The following is a 16636-nucleotide window of genomic DNA, read 5'->3' on the forward strand; positions in this document are numbered from 1 at the left end:
AGGCTCAGATACTTACCAGAAGTCTTTTGACAGATGTCATTCTTCTCCATGAATTTGGGGGTCTGTTTATTTGCAAAGCCCTTTAAAATGGAAATTCACTGCAGTTTGCTTTGGCAACTTTGGGGCTTATCTTTGCCTTTAGCTGGTTTTCTGCCTTTTTGTCTCTTCTCCCCTGCATCCTCCTACCTCACTAAATCATACTTAAAGCCAAAATGCAATTGCCAAATGGTCTATGTTCCACATTTAGTCAACTCGGAGCACAAATTAAAAGAGTAAAATTAGTTCGCAAGCAAGACTTCCATTGTTTTTCAGAACAGGTGCACCTACCTCCTCTCACTAAAGGCAGAACAGCTAATCCTGTGTTCTGTGAGTAGAAATACTGGCCCTCTTGGGTATCCAGCTGGTTTTTAGTTTTTCTTGAACTCTGGGTACACAAATTGCACATCAGTAAGAACTGTTAGCAATTAAAGCTAGTCAAAATGTTGACATTTTTAATGAAAAACTTCCACCATTTTCTGACCAGCTCTACTGTTGATGTATTTGGCAGACAGAAGACCCATAAATGTTGAATATAAAAGGGACACAGTTTTGTCTTAAAAATTAGGTTCTGTTAACCTACTATGAAGTAAGTATTCAGTGATTTTTTTTAAAATGTCATAACAATCAACTATTTAGATCAGTGATATTCAGACCTCAGTGGTTCAGGAGCCAAATTAGCAATCAAAATTACCCAAAAGAGCCACCATAGTGTGAATTTATTGTTTCACTTACTATTTTATTTATATACATAATATTCTCACAGCAAAATAACACACCAAGTATTCTATAATTGGTTAATAACATAGTAAAATCATCCTGATTGGTTAATAGCTTAGATTAGTTAATAATTAAGTCACACAGTGTTTTAATATCATGTGCTGAAAAGAGCAGCAGGAGACACATTAAAGAGCCATTTGCAGCTCCCGAGCCTCAGTCTGAATATCACTGATTTAGATCCAAGCAGTCCTCTGCAGTGTTGGCAATGAACAGTAAATATTTCCTACAGCCATAGTGTCTCATGCACCAGGAGAAAAAGTATCTTGCTTAATAAGTTGAGTCAGGCCTGGTCAGTATTTGAATGAGGAAGATCTGATATTGTACAAAATATTATTGGCATTCATTGGGCAGGTCTCTTCTCTCTGTTGTATTAAACAAATACCCCAGAATTCTGATACTGGTGACTGTGGTGCTTGGGAGCCCATCTTTCATTTGAGACATAAAATTAAAGTTCTGGAGAATTTGATCAATGAGGATCCCACAATCCCACAGCCCTTTTATAAAAGTAAGGATGTCACTCTTGATATCTTGTACAAATTTCAATTTGGGTAAAATCTCCTTGAATTTTCAAATAATTCCTCTTTGACTTGTATTTGTTATGTAGCTGTATTGCTGATTTATTCAATGTCTTACTTATAGCCCAATTTCTGGAAGACAAGTGATTGAAAGCTGAGATCCGCACATTTAAAAAAACAAACAAACCAACTTCTAGCCTTCATGTTTGTGGATAAAAGCTTGAAAATGTAACCTAAGTGTAAGCTAAAGGTTCAAACAAGAATGCAAATATAAAGAACCCCAATTTTTACAAAATCTCATGACTTTTTGGGGCCTGTTCATGATTTAATGTTTGGAGTTGGCAATACTGGCATTGTGTGCTGATTGATAATTGTTTCAACCCTGAGGTAGTTGCACATGAATAATGATTAAACGATTCTTATGTAGACATTCGTGTAACTGTTTGAAAGCACTTTAGAGATAAAAGGGACTAGAAAAAGTTACACTGTGTCTCAGAACACTAAAGTGAAACAAATGATCCTAAAGTTGTGTTTTTAAAAAAACCCTGCATTTTTTAAAAGGGCTAATATTGTAAATCTCAAATGTAAAATGTCAAGTCAGGAATGCCCCTTGAACTTAATTACACGCAAGTCTGGACTTGAGCTTGGAGAACAGGCTGGATAAGTAATCATTACAACCCATAAATATACTATATTAAAATGTGGTGTTCTATTTAAATTTGGCATTGATCTTAAAGTAACTATCAACTTTAAAGTGGCAATTTTTTACTTGAGAGTATTAAAATATTTTTATTAAATGTTTGAGATCTTTTTTTTACTCATCAAAACTTGCATTAACGTATTACACTAAAAGGGTCGCTTGCTTACTTGAAGTTATAACAGAACATGCTTTGGAAAAGGTTTCTAGAAGCAATCCTTTTTTAAAAAAAGTAACTCAATTTATAGAACAATATAGTAAACAGGTTTTCTTCCACTACACTTCTCATTACAGTAGCTCTGCTCTAGAATATATGGTGTACATAAGTTATCAGAGCAACACTATTAAAAAACCTTTAAATGGTTAAAATTTACAAATTTGTATTATGTTGTAAAGTAACCTTGGTGGCATTAAATGGATGTGAAATTGAATATGGCAGATATCCAAGCTTGTCTGCAAAGAATAGTGCAGCAGCGACCAATAAAGCATAGCAGTTAAATCTTTTGGACAATTAGGGAATGTATTCAGCATACAAAGTCTTACTGTCAAGCTGATCCAGTAAACTAAACTGAAGATCTTTTATGAAACTGATGGGGACAAATTACATGAATCACACATGAAGCTTAAATAAAACAGCATTAGTCCTTTATTCTGAGGGAATTAAATAGCTCCAAGTCTTAATTTTTCTTGACTAGGAAAGTTTATATGAATGAGAATATGAGCAAAGATTTAATAGTGAAGCCAAAAATGTAATAGGTACAATTCATGTGTAAATCTAAAGATGAACTAAGAAGGTCCCCCAAGTGATTAGCTGAGTTTGATTCAAACCTAAAACTTTGTGACTCATCATATACATATGATATAATGGGTTGACTAGTGATGCATTTTATTTTTTAATATTTTTAGAGGGTAATCAATTTTCATTGCTCTAGACTTCACTTTACTCTGAGATAATAGATAATGTGTAGAAATTTTGTCAAAACTCAGCCCATTATATATTGTGTTTATTAAACTAGTTTTAGGCAGTATTGTTGGTGGTTTGTGTACTGCAAGCCTCCAGCTGCAGGAGCTAACTCCTACCAGCAGGGGAGAGAAGAGAGAGTGAAAGATGTGACAGAATGCTTCCTCATAGCAAGTGTTGCTATGAATGGGAAGAAAAAGGCATGTGGTGGGAGAGAGTCGAATGATTAAAGGAACATAAGTGGAGCACATAAATAGGTGTTCAAATAGTTAAGTATTTAAAATCTGGTATTGGCATAACACATACTTGCCAGGAACTTGGAGAACAAATGTATACCTTAATGGTCAACTAAGTTACTAATTTAGAGTGCAAAAATAAATGATTAATGACCTCAAGTGTGAACCAAATGGCTTTTAGCACTTTGACATGAAATTATTTTATCACTTTATACATTGTTAAAACAACATTTGTCAGGTAGAATTTATTCAAACTAGTGTTGTAAAAAACATACCTATATTTCACTCTTTCGAATTGTTAAAATACAATAAATAAGATAAATGGTTTGTTTCAGGAGTAAGAAATTAATGAATGAAGCTTCTGATAAAAAAGACGACAAATTTAGGAAGCTTAAGACTTAAGTTAATGTCTCCCAGCAAGCAGAGTTTGGTGCTTAAAATAATTTTTCTATAAAAAAAATTTAATTAGACAATTTCATGTGTCATTTTGTTAATTTATGAACCCCATTTATAAGGAAAATGTTTATCACAGAAAAATAAAGCTGCGGATTAGATGTCACAAAAATAGAAATCACATTGACACAAAAATATAATAAACTGCAGCCACCAAATGTTTGATAATTTCCTGCGATCCACAGTTGCATTAAGTTAAACCTGAATGAGAGTTAGTACAGCTATGAAGTGTGGAGGGGAGTAAAAAAAAAAAAAATTCAGCTACATCAATATAGCTAAAACTCATGCCAAAATTGCATCACATAAAGACATACTAAAAAAATGCTGACGGGAACAAGAGGTCCTAAAATATGCCAATATTTTCAAAGTGACTAGTGAGTTTGGGTACCCACATTACAAGAATGTAATTTTCAGAAAGTGTTGAGCATCCACCCTTTGCAAGTTACACTAGTGAAGTTGGACACACAAAAATTGAGGCTCAAGGGCTCAGACCATAACTGATGTATGGATTTTGCAATTAACAAAATTATAGTGTAACATATATAAACTTTACTCCTGCTTTTAAACTACTATTTTCTTGATGAAAACAGTAATTCATTTAAAAAAAAACAAACACAAGAAAAATAAGTATTACCAGCTACAGTTTACATCTTCAAAAAGATATAGTATGGGGGTATAACAAGCTCTGAGGTGCTTAAATCCATCACATTACTAATCATATCAAAGTAATCAAATTGTGAGATTGTTATTAAAGTAAAATAATCTCAATCTGAAAAGGCAAAAATCATTCCATTATTTTTTAATTCAGACCTCAAAAGAGAAACCCCCCCAAAGAAGCACAGAATCTGAATGACATAGCAGAGCTAACATCATTTTTGATCAAGGATAATGTAAGTTGACAAGAACATACTTTGAAATAATCCTTTTTATTTTGCAAGTCACAGTGTTAAAATTCAGAGATAGGGATTTTTTTTCCTGCATAGAAAATAAAAAAAATTCTCAGTGAGTTGAAGGAGAATGCACTGCAAAATTATGCTTGAAAATAATTTAATGGAATGTTTATTACTACAGCATGATTTCTTAACTCATTCCAACATGCATCAGCAAACAGAAATAATTCCAGATCTTCTTATGAAGTGTGATTTACATGTGTTTAAAAAAAAAAAGCCAACCCAACTAATCCTTCCCCCCATTTATCTTACTGCATCTGCAATAAGAATTTTAAAATACAATAGCACAAATGGATTTTGTGTTCATCAGATTGAATCCTTGTAATTTTGATAATAGCAATAAGAAAATTTTGGTTCTCTGAACTGCATCAGAAAAGTTATTACATAAGTTGTCAAAAACAGGAACATAGTTTTCCTTCCATCATCATAAAAACTCTCTCAGAATTCAATATCATACACAAGGTATACTTCACTATATACAGACATCATGGAATAATTAGAAAATGTTAATCACATTACTCATGTAATCTTTTGTTGTTAACACTACTTACAGTTAGAATTACAATATATAGTTTGCATTTCTAAAAAAGAAAAACCATTAAAAAATATTTGATAGTAAGTGATTACACCACCATGACAATTATTTGAAGAGTTGATTAAGAGACAGAGGTTAAAATGTTGGCCAGTTACTGTCCTAGGAAAATGGTAAAAGGGAGATTCATTTATTTGGAAGAAAACAGATGACCAGAGTTACAGAAAAACTGATCAGGCCTGTTACAATACCTTTATTTCAATATGTAGAGAAGTAAATATATAATAAAAGAATTATTAGCTTACTTCATTAATTATACTTTACGGTGTAATATACAGGTTACAATTTTAGTACTTTTAGGACATGATAAACCCAGATAAACAATAATAATAAGTAGAATAGATGCTCAGTTGCCCATTTAAGTATTTTTATATATTATATTTTCACAGAGAATGTGACATATTAACTTCCTTTCTCTCACAGATATTCATATAATAAAGCTAAAGAAAGGGTGGTTGCAACAAGCCTTCTCACCACATTAAGCACAGAGCAGCAGGGGCTAGGCAAGATTCTAGGCTTCCAAAGGCTTGGCTTGTGGGCCTTAGAGACTGACATATAAAACTCCACCTCTAAAGCCCCTTGTATCAGTTTGACAGAAATATGGTTTAATTCGACATTTTTAAAAGCTTTCACCAGTTGAAAGCTCCAAGTTCTCTGATTACAAATGACTTTTTTCCTGTCTAATTTTTATATCCTTTTAATTCCAAATGTGCTTTCTGAGGGGTAACATTAATCAGTGTGTTTAAGAAATGTCAATTTTCCTTGTTTACATCCATTGCTGCTGAATTTCATTTTCATTGTCTACAACTGTGTTAATTTTTACAAGGCCCAAACTCGATCCGAAAAGCACAGCTGCATGACCGATCATAAAGGCCGATCATTATTTATCATTTATTTAAATCTGATAGAAAACGCAATATTTTATAGAGGTCAGTTTGACCAAGGCCGGATATTAGCTTTGTTTTTGTGCCCGACTCTAAGCAGTAAGTAACGATGAACAAATCTTCTGCTCTGAGGTATCATCATTACTTAAAGTTAACGCAAGATAAATACACAATTTAAATTATTTAATCGTAAATCACGCTTGCTGCTGTCTAATAGTCTTTCAAGAACCTTCGCATGTTATTGATCCACCCATAAATTACCTCCAGTTCAGCCCTAGGTTGCAAGTATCACCATCTTTCGCATGTCCTCACGTTCACGGTATTCCTCCTCCTCTTGCAAATATTCCTAGAAGCCTGAAGATTCATTGATCCAGTGTCTATGATGCGCCAGCAGCAGTAATAACTCCTAAAATGCGCATTAAGTAAAACAAAGCCAAGTCTACGAGCACTTTTTAAAGATCCTTTCCCCTGGCTCCCAGCGAGGCTGCACAGGGGTTTGCTCAGCTTTACAGACCGGGGCAGTATTGTGTCCCCAGAAGCAAGACGAGCCAGCCCCGAGCAGGACCCCGCACAGGCAGCACTGCCCCTGGCACATACACACCGGCGCGCCAACTTACAGACAGCCGCCAAATCCGCAGCCGTCGCCCCCGTGAGAGAGTCGGAACAGAGGCGCCCCGCGCCCGACCGTCCGTGGCCCCGAGGGGCTGCCGAGCGCGCCTCGCCTGGCGCGGCCAGAGCTCCCGCGGGGCATTTTTGCTTCATTTGCCGACTAGCCTGACACTGGTAACTTCCAGCCCAGCCCGCCGAGAGCAGCCGCCCCCCTCCCCCCGCGTACGTCGTATCCCTCCGCTGCGGCCTCTCCTCCTCCTCCCAGCCCTCGCAGAGAAAGCGCCTTTCAGCCAAGCTCCCCGCCCACCCTGCCTCTGCCGCTCCGACATCTTCTCCGCCAGCCGGCCGGCCTGCTCGTACCTGCGCCGCGCTCCCGCCTCTCTGGGCGTGTCAGCGGCGGGGGCCGCGGAGCAGGCCGCTGGGGAGCGGGTGCCGGGGCAGGGGGCGCGCGCGCGCGGCGCGAGGGGCCAAGGGGGCAGGGACTCTTTCCCCGGGCGGAGGGATCGCGCTCGCTCGCGGTGGCTCGGCCGTGGCGGCAGCGGCGTTGGCGGCGGGCTGCTGCTGCTGCCTGCGAGTTGTTGTTCCTCCTCCTCCTCCTCCCGGCCGCGGGTTGAATGGTGGAGCCGAGACTCTTCCTGCCGAACGAACAGTGACAGCTACCGGGCGGGCGGACGCGTTCGCAGGGCCCCGCCGCCGCCGGGGAGCGCGGCCCGAGCGCGGCTCGCCATGTCCGGGGACGGCGGCAGGCACAGCGCGGAGCTGCGAGCGGGTAAGTGGAGGGCTCCGGCTGTTGGGCGCCGCGGAGCCGGAATGGCTGGTGCCCAGCCCGCCGCTCACCGCCTCTCTCTCCCCGCAGAGCTCTACTTCCTCATCGCCCGCTTTCTGGAGGACGGACCCTGCCAGCAAGCGGCTCAGGTAGGGATGGCGCCGCCGGGGCCTGGGGGGCCGGGCAGGGCGGGGTGTTCGCGGCGCACTCACAGCCGTTCCCCCTTTTGTTGTTGCTGCAGGTCCTGATCCGAGAAGTGGCGGAGAAGGAGGTAAGCGGCGCCGCACGCCCCGCGCTCGCCCCGCCTGCGGCCTCTCCCCGGCCCGGGCGCCGGGGGCTTTTCGGGGAGGGGGCGGCCGTGAGTGACTGAAAGGTGCTTTTTTTCCCCTAGCTGCTGCCCAAGCGCACGGACTGGACGGGCAAGGAGCATCCGCGGAGCTACGAGAACCTGGTGAGCCGAGCGGCCGGCCGGCGCAAGGCGGCGGGGAAACTTTCCGAGCAGCCCAATAAAAATTGAATTTCCCGCAAAAAAATTTTTTTTTACAACTTAAAAAAAAAAAGAAAAGAGGGAAAAAAAACTTCAGGGAGCTTTGATCCCCCCGTCAGTGACAGTGAGGGGAGAGGGGAGGCTGCTGCCCCGGGGTAAGCCCCCTATTGGGGGGGGCCCGGCGTGAGGGTAAATAACAACAATTGTCCTAATGGGAGAGCCCCAGAGTCACTGTGCTAGAAATAAAGGTACGTCATGGATGTTGTGCAGGGAGAGCAGGAGGCAGTGAGGGGAGGAGCGAGCGGAGAGAGCCTGTCGGAGTCAGCCTGGCCGGCAGGAGACGGGGGCGCTGTGCAATCCTGCTTCACACACACACAAAGGCTCAGAGCTGCTGCATCACAACCCCACAACTTCCGAATCTCCCCCCACATCCTCACCTGTGGCGCACACATGTGGGGGAGGAGGATGGTCGCCAGCTGGCTGATTGACCGGGCAATACCCCGAGCTCAGAAAGCTTAAGTTTGCTTTCAGTAGGGGCCTGGCTGTGTGTGTGTGTGACTCTCAGAATGGTATTTGCCATCCCAGGCAGGTAGGAAAAGGAGGCAACTTCATTGACAGGTGTCTGCTCTGAGGCACTATCTCTTGACTCCACGCAACTCATGCAATAGAATGTTGTCACAGGAGCATTTATATCATTTATAGGGCAGCATTGTGTTGCTAGATTCATAAGATTGGATTTTTTATACTCTGCTCTCCCTGTAAGTTGCTTTCACTCTGATAGTGCATCTACAGTAGAAAAGTTAGTAGCTGCAATACAGCTCAATTGTAGGTGCATTGGTGTTAAACTGCTATTGTGGATGGGCTCAAGCTTTTTTTTTTTTTTTTTGCAACATGTGACCTGTAGGTTTTTGTGAAACGGGGGCCAAAAGGCCTAAGCCTTGTCTGCATTAGCAATTTATCCACTAATAGTTATTTTAATATGGATCTACATTTCTAGACAACCTGAGAGGAAAACTTTGCCCTATGCGTTTTCATAATATTGTCAATTCAGAAAGCAAGATTGTTCTGACAAACCTGTAAATTGATTAGACCAGCTGTAGGTCCCAGTCCTTCTGAGACTTATGCGCATGGTTAACTTTATGTACAAGAATAATACTGTTGATTTCAGGGGGCTATGCTCATAAAGTTAAGCATTTCTGTAATATCTCGATGATGCTTGTGGTAGAAGAATTTGAATATGTCTTTGCAGGTTTTAATTATAAAAACTCTGTGATGGAGTGAAGCATTTAAAAAATGCTGTCAAACTGCAGATTTATAATAGCTGTTCAGATGTGCCTAGTAAATGTAAAACAAACAGATAATGTTGCTCTTATGCTTCTTTTCAAGGTTTAAAACTGAAACTGTTAGCCATTTTAACTAATGTGGACCAGCAACCTGGATATTTTGCTTTTAAGGAAACTCTAAACAACATATTTAAAAACTGCAGTTACTTGTTGTTTGTAGCTAGCAGTTACAAGTTATTTCAACTTAAATTTCATAATGATTTTTAGCACATAGATTTGATGGATATTTGTGGTAGCTGTAACAATATTGAATTAGTGAGTTTCTTCAATATATGGTATATTGGTAGATAGTTTGCGTTAAATGTGGTCAGTGGTCATGAAGGAGCTTTTGCTGTTCAGCTTGTTAAATACATTCTCATATTTATGTGTGTAAGCTTTTCCTAATCTTCCATAATGTTTTTTTAAAACATGTTGAGAAAAACATGATAAAGAAATTATGAGACAATATTTTGAACTGTGTTCATCACAGTATAATATAAATAGGTTTTGAAAATGCTGGTTCTGAGGTGGCAGGCTAGAAGGATATGTATGGGGTTATGGAGGACATCATAAAAGAAGTGACAACAGAAAAGCATGGAAAGGACTAGCAGAATTGATAAAGGAGCTAGCAGTAGTAGGGCCACTGTAGGATTTTTGGGAAGAGACCCACTGAGGAATATATAGAGACAGGGTACAGCCTCAGATTCACAGGCATCAGGGACATCATGCTTTTGGAGCACAGAGGGTTCCTGCAGAGGGAGATGAGAATAAATAAATACCAACTCAGTATTATTATTGAATAGCATATAATATGCAGATTTTCATTGGGGAGGGTGAGGAGGAGTGGAATATGGTTCTCTATAATCCATGAAATCCCAAATGTGTGCAGGACTTCCATGGATATGGAGAAATGCTACTACTTGTTTCCCCCACCTGTACATTCCTTACTTATATTTTTGATAAATATTTGCATGATTTTCTTTTGCTTTAAAGTAAGGGAGGGAGAGGAGGGGCCATAAACAGTTAGTTGTCTGTGTTTTCATTTATTTCTTACTCTCTCTTGTTTAATTAAGGAAGGTATGCCTTAACTGTATTGCTTGATCATGTTGGTTTCTGAAACCTGGCATTCAGTGTATCAGCATAGAAGTATTTAAGAAAAACATGGATTTACTGAATTTAAACAGTTCCAATTAAGATTTTTTTTTTAAATCTTTTGATTTGTCATTTAAGATGCTTTCTTTGCTTTCTCAACTCTAAAATACCTTTTAATGTAAATATTTTGGTTGGACGTCAATCTGTAATGTCAGCTCTGGTGTCTTTCTTTTAGTTTTGGTTCTTAAAAGTCTGAAATCTGAGTTTGAAAAGGTTACTGATGCAAATGGTGTTGTGGGCATCCTTTGCCATGTGCCAATATCAGTCTCTTACCTCGGTTCCCACTGAAGTCAGTAAAGGCAGGAGTTGAAAGAAGCTAAATAGGAACCAAAAGTATCAAAAATGTGATAAATTAGTGATTCCAGAAATTAAAGGGAATTGAGGTTACTCAGTACTTCGTGGAATTTGACTTTAAACATTGCTTTGTGTGGATTTGTAATTGTTATAAAGTTAGTGCAGATTTACCTATCTAAACAAGAATATTATAGCATCTTAATGCATTAAGTGTTCTGGTTTAAGTTTTATCAGATACTTGGATTTATTAAAAAGTTTTCTTGGAGAATGATTCTTTGTTAATTCTTAATTTTATTAAAATAAAATCATAGCCTTTAAAATATTACATATTTTATTGCTAAAATTTAAGATTATTCAAAGAACTTACAAAAATTAATGTACTGGTCACCACTTGTGTTTTTTATTTATTGCTTGCTCGAACAGTGAAACTACATTTGTCTGTTTCCAATACACTAATATTCTGCCGTTTGGGTTTTCAACACTGCAGGGAGAATATATAAATTAAAAAAACTCAATCTAGCTTCCTTTTTCATAATTCAAACAGATATTTTCCTATACAGTAACTCCTTGCTTAATGTTGTAGTTATGTTCCTGAAAAATGCGACTTAAAGCGAAACAATGTTAAGCTAATCCAATTTCCCCGTAAGAATTAATGTAAAGAGGGTGGGGGTGGGGGGTTAGGTTCCAGGGAAATTTTTTTTCACCAAACTATTTTTATTTATATAATACACACACACACACACGCTATAAGTATAACAAACAATTTAATACTGTACACAGCAATGATGATTGTGAAGCTTGGTTGAGGTGGAGAAGTAAGAGGGTGGGATATTTCCTGGGGAATGCCTTACTGCTAAATGATGAACTAGCATTCGGCTTAGCCCTCAAGGGTTAACACGTTGTTAATGTAGAATGTGAGGCTACAAGGCAGCACGAATGGAGGGAGGGGATACAGCATGGCAGACAGAGACACACACCTTGTGTGTGGGGGAGCGAGAGAGATGCGCATTGCCCCTTCAAGTATGTTGACCCCACTCTTAAGTACATTGCCTTTAAAAAAAAAAAAATCAGGAAGTTGAGACAGCAGTTGCTGCTAGCAAGCTTTCTCTGTCCTGAGCCCTGTCCTGTCCCCACCCTGCTCTATATGGAGAAAGGGTAAGTGGGGTGGCAGGAGTAGGAGGGAGGGGGACACCCTGACAGCCCCCCATACCACCCTTTTCTGCATAGCAAGCAGGAGGCTCCTGAGAGCAGCTCCAAGGCAGAGGGCAGGAGCAGCACATGGCAGTGGGGGGAGGGACAGCTGAACTGCTGCTAATTGGTAGCCTGCTAGGCAGCTGTTGCACAGGGAACTTAGGGGAGCAAGGAGCTGATAGGGGGGCTGCCAGTCCACCCTGGTTCCAAGCCCCCACCAGCTAGCTGCAACGGGCTGTTCTTCCTGCAAGCAGTGGACAAAGTAGGCGGCTGCATTGCACAACTTTAAACAAGCATGTTCTCTAATTGATCAGCAACGAAACAATGTTAACCAGGACGACTTTGAGGAGTTACTGTAATGGTATTTTCAAAAAAATACCTATTTGTGGCCTAAGCTATGTGAGTGTTCCTTGCTAGAGAGTCTCTTCCTCCCAAGTGTCAGACTGACTTTCCTAATATTGATGTTATAATTTTCTATTTGTATCATGGTAGTACACAAAAGCACATGAGCTTTAAATGAGCAATCGGGTCCATCGTGCCATTTGCTGTACAAACACTAAGGAAGAGACAAATAGTTTTGCAGGAGCAAAACATCAAGACACGTTTATTAAAGTTCATAGCTAACTTTTGGTTGATATTTATGTTATCTCAGTCTTCACTTACATTTCCTGTTGGAAGACTGAGGTATTCTGGTGAAAAGAACAGAAACAGCTGTTGGTAAGATGCACTGCCAGTTCCCCAAAGAATGCACTTGATAAGGAGCAAAAGGACATTGTTTCTTATTTTGTGTGTATGTGAGCCATGGTAGCTAGCTATGTGGTTCCAATAAGTGATTTTGGTCCACTGTAGTTGTAGGGATGCTTCCTTCCCTTTTGCTGCCTCCTGCTATTCTGTAGGTCTCTTCTTGGTAAAGGAGAAAGCAAGACTGTCACCCGCTTTTAGTGGATAGGGTACCTTCTACTGCAAACTGGTGTGTTGAGCTGTGTTCAGTCAGTGACATGAGCGTGTAGTTGCTATGTAAATATCAGGTTGTTTTTTTTAAAATATATTGTGTTCTACAGGTAGGTTTTAAAGCCTATTTCTATTAGACTGTCTTTATGTGGGGCAGGGACAGAGACAGAACTTTTGTTTGAAGGCTGATTACAGGATCATAGAAGTTGCAGCTTGCGCTCTTCATCCTCTAAGAGTGCTGTGAGGAAGCTGTTTAAGGCAAGTTTGGGCTCATGGGGAGATTAGCTATCTGAAGGGTGTTAAGCATTCCTATGTAGATCTTACAGGATGTTATGGGAAGGAGATAGGGAGGGAGCTGTGCCACTGCAGAGGATCAAAATCTAGTATCCTACTTCCTCATCTCATTTTTGAGACATTCAGGCAGTTCTCTCCCTTTCAGCTGCTTTCTTATGTGTCTGATTTCCTTTTTCCAAATCAGCAGTGACATTGTGGGGTCCACACCAACTTTGGGAGAGGATGCAATGATAGAGCTGGGACTCTTGTGTCTTACTAACAGTCTTTCTGTCCTCAGTATTATCTGTATTGCCCTTGTTTTCAAAGTGAAAGTGGGGAGATGTACGCTTTAAGGTCCATAGAGTAACCTTCTTAGGCACTGGGTCTGCAAAGATTTACCCCATGTGCTTAACTTTATGCACTGTATGTAATCTCACTTCAAAGGGACTACTCACAGTGCATAAAGTTAACGTGTCTTGAATCTTCATGGGGTGGGTAGCGGCGTTAGATAGTAAACTGCACTATAGCAACCCTGTATTTGATTTGTGTTTGTACAACACCTAGCACAATGGAGTCTGTCCCAGTGCTTACTGGGGCCTCTGGACAATATTACAATTATTGTTTAATAACAATTTACCCCTTAATAAATGGCTGAGATGATAATGGCTCGTTCAGGAAGTCTAGCCCTGTACAGATGTCTGCATGGTGTAAATGGACAAAAATGAAATTTTCAGAGAAATGAATCTAGAAAAACAAAAGAAAATGTAGTTTGTTGCATCCCAGATAAATGTTATCTAGCAAATATTAGAAAGTTATCAGTAATAGTTCTTTGAATGTCTCTATAAAGTTTTGAAAGTGGTTCTGAAAGGTGTAGGGGATTGATAATAGGTCACTGTTCAGATATCTCTTATTGATAGTGTGACAAAAATCATACCCATCTGGAGCTGCTGTTCAGTGTATGTGAATTTAGATGTCCTCAGTTAAGTTTTGCTAGACAAGTGTTCACATCATACAAATCACTCCCATACAGTCGCTTTAGCTGGGAGTGTCAGAGAGTTACAGATTGTTATATAATCTAGAGTAAATTTAGGACAGGGATATTTCCCATTTAATAACAACAATTAAAGCTCCTAACACCTCTTTGTTGCTAAATAAATGATTAATGTCCATGGAAAGTAAATACCCTTTTGCTCCTGTTTCCTTCTGATCATGATTAAGGAACATTGTTAGGACTTCGAATAAATAGATAATCTTGGAAACTAAAGTCTGTCTAGTATTTCTTACCAGGACTTAATTAACTTTAAACATTTTAAAATTCCAAAATGCTTGAATAAGAAAATGTATATCAAAATTTTATAATTGTGGATGAAGCGAATTAGATTTATTTGTGTATCTTAAATAATTGGCTTAATTTGCAGCAGTGAAAATTTAGGTTAGATATTAGGAAAAACTATCTAACTAAGAATAGTTAAGCACTGGAACAAGTTACCTTGGGAGGTTGTGAAATCCCTATCATTGGAGTTTTTTAAGACAAACATCTATCAGAGATGGCCTAGGTGTACTTAATCCTGCCTCAGCACAGGGGGATGGATTAGATAGATGAATGCCTGAATGTTCTTATGTTAAAACATTTTAAATACTCAACTTTTTGCAAATTTCCTATGTTTGCAATAGGACAAAGATTGTGTGGTCTCAGGAGAGTTGGTTCCAGTTAGCTCTGTTTCATTAGCAGTAAAAGTAATCTCAAATTAAAAGAAAATATGTCCCTGTAGTATTTTATAGCCAAATCCCCATCTTTGTTTAGCCTACATATAAATCAGAAGATACGTCCGATGTGAAAATTAATTCTTATAAAGAAGCATCTCAGAGGGAGAATAAGAACACTTTAAATTTAGGAGTTGCAATAACAGCTATTTTTCTCTGAAGCAATTAAGCACTGGCCATTGGTTATAAGATGCTGATGGTCTGTTCCAGTATGACAGTTGCTGTAATTCATTTTTTTGCCGTGTGTAGCACTTGATACAGTGTGTGGCAATATACGTATGGTTCTAAAGGTGGCTAAAGATGGCTGGATTGAGTATTCCAGACTTTGAAATATAGGTAACTGATTTTTTTTTTTAAACAGTTTTCTGAGGAAATTCAGTCCACTAGATCATTCTTTCTGTGTTGAAGTTCTTGATGATAAAATTGTAGTTAGCTCAGGTCACTGTTAGCATAGAAATAAATAATCCAGAATTTTGGAAAATGTTTCAGTATCGGTATTGCTTTGGAGGATGCGTTTATAATAGCTTAATATTAGAGTCCTGGACGTTTGAATATCTGTGTAGCTGCATTTTGTATATGTCCACTTTGGTCCTAGATAGTTATTGGTAAATATAGAGCTGACAATGGAACACTCTTTGTTTCTAGAAAATATTATTTTATGGTTATGGTCTGAAAACTGACACAAAATAGCACTTATTTCTTAACACATCTGATTCCTGTTTGTGTTTTAGAGTCTGTTTAGTTTGGTGTTTGAACAAAACAAAACATGTTCTCTACTTCCACTAGCTTGATAGAACCAACACAGGTAAGAGTGAGAGCGCTGTATTCTATTTCTTGTTCATCATTAATATAGTTATATCACTTATATCTGTGCAGTTCCTTTGAAAACAATGAGGGTGCATGGAGGTATCGGTGACAATCCAAGATGACTTGCAAGACCCTCTTATTTTTGTGGTGATATGCAAGAAGGAAGGAATCCAGCTAGAATCTCATAATCTAGATAGTATTCATAGGCCTGGCAGGAATTATTTGTAGAGTACGTGTATTTTATGTTGAAATCATGATGCCAAATACCGAATCATGCAATGCTCTCTTTTTAGAGCCATATTGTGTTGCACGTCTAAATATTCATCCCTTGTTTTGTCTTTCCCCTTTTCTCCTCTGCTCTGTCAGACATCAGGATAGAGACCAGTTTCTATCTTCCTGTCTCTTTACCTCATTGTCTTGCTGTATGTAACTTGTTTCTGACTTGGCTTCTTACAGCTATCCTCTTCTTTAGTGTGGTGTTTTTCCTTCTCACTTCTGCCTGCCCGGAGAGCAGTTTTACCAGGTTCCTCTTTGCACCTGTTCTTGTTGCACTCAGCTTTTTGTTTTCCCTGTTTGCACACCCTTTCCTTCAGCAGGCCACCTCATAGGCTTTACTCTCCCTTTCTGTAGCTGTCAACCAACTGCTCATTCTTCCTGATGTTTATTCCGTACCCTTACAGTGAATGACTTCACTTCCCATATGGATAATCTGGCTGACTCCATCCAACTCCCCCCCCCCCCCCTTACTAGTTACCCTCACTTAGTCTTCACAAAGAATTGGTCCCTTAAATTCCTCTTTTACTGCTACCATACTTCATTTAATACTTTTTACTTTCTTGCTGTCTTCTGCGCAGTCACACTCCCCCCCCCCCCAGACTCCCACTCCATAAACTTCTTTCTCTTAGAAGACAACCCA

General features: G+C 39.5%; 1 protein-coding gene and 1 long non-coding RNA gene across 4 annotated transcripts in view; one reads left to right on the forward strand and one right to left on the reverse strand.

Moving 5' to 3' along the window:
- Positions 1–6264: 6264 nt before the first annotated feature.
- Positions 6265–6924, reverse strand: LOC120401559. The gene is made up of 2 exons (XR_005596538.1): positions 6722–6924; positions 6265–6510 (listed from the first exon to the last, which is right to left on the reverse strand). It is a non-coding gene; the product is annotated as an uncharacterized LOC120401559 (long non-coding RNA).
- Positions 6925–7184: 260 nt separating this feature from the next.
- Positions 7185–16636, forward strand: part of LOC120401555 (pleckstrin homology domain interacting protein) — a 341061-nt gene continuing 331609 nt past the window's right edge. For all 3 annotated transcript variants that reach the window (XM_039531654.1, XM_039531655.1, XM_039531656.1), the window contains exons 1-4: positions 7185–7482; positions 7570–7628; positions 7721–7750; positions 7871–7930. In XM_039531654.1, the coding sequence (XP_039387588.1) occupies positions 7440–7482; positions 7570–7628; positions 7721–7750; positions 7871–7930 (192 nt within the window). In that variant the 5' untranslated portion in view covers positions 7185–7439. The remainder of the gene's footprint in view (positions 7483–7569; positions 7629–7720; positions 7751–7870; positions 7931–16636) is intronic.

This window comes from Mauremys reevesii, linkage group 3 (assembly GCF_016161935.1).
Source record: "Mauremys reevesii isolate NIE-2019 linkage group 3, ASM1616193v1, whole genome shotgun sequence".
NCBI classification, from domain to species: domain Eukaryota; kingdom Metazoa; phylum Chordata; order Testudines; family Geoemydidae; genus Mauremys; species Mauremys reevesii.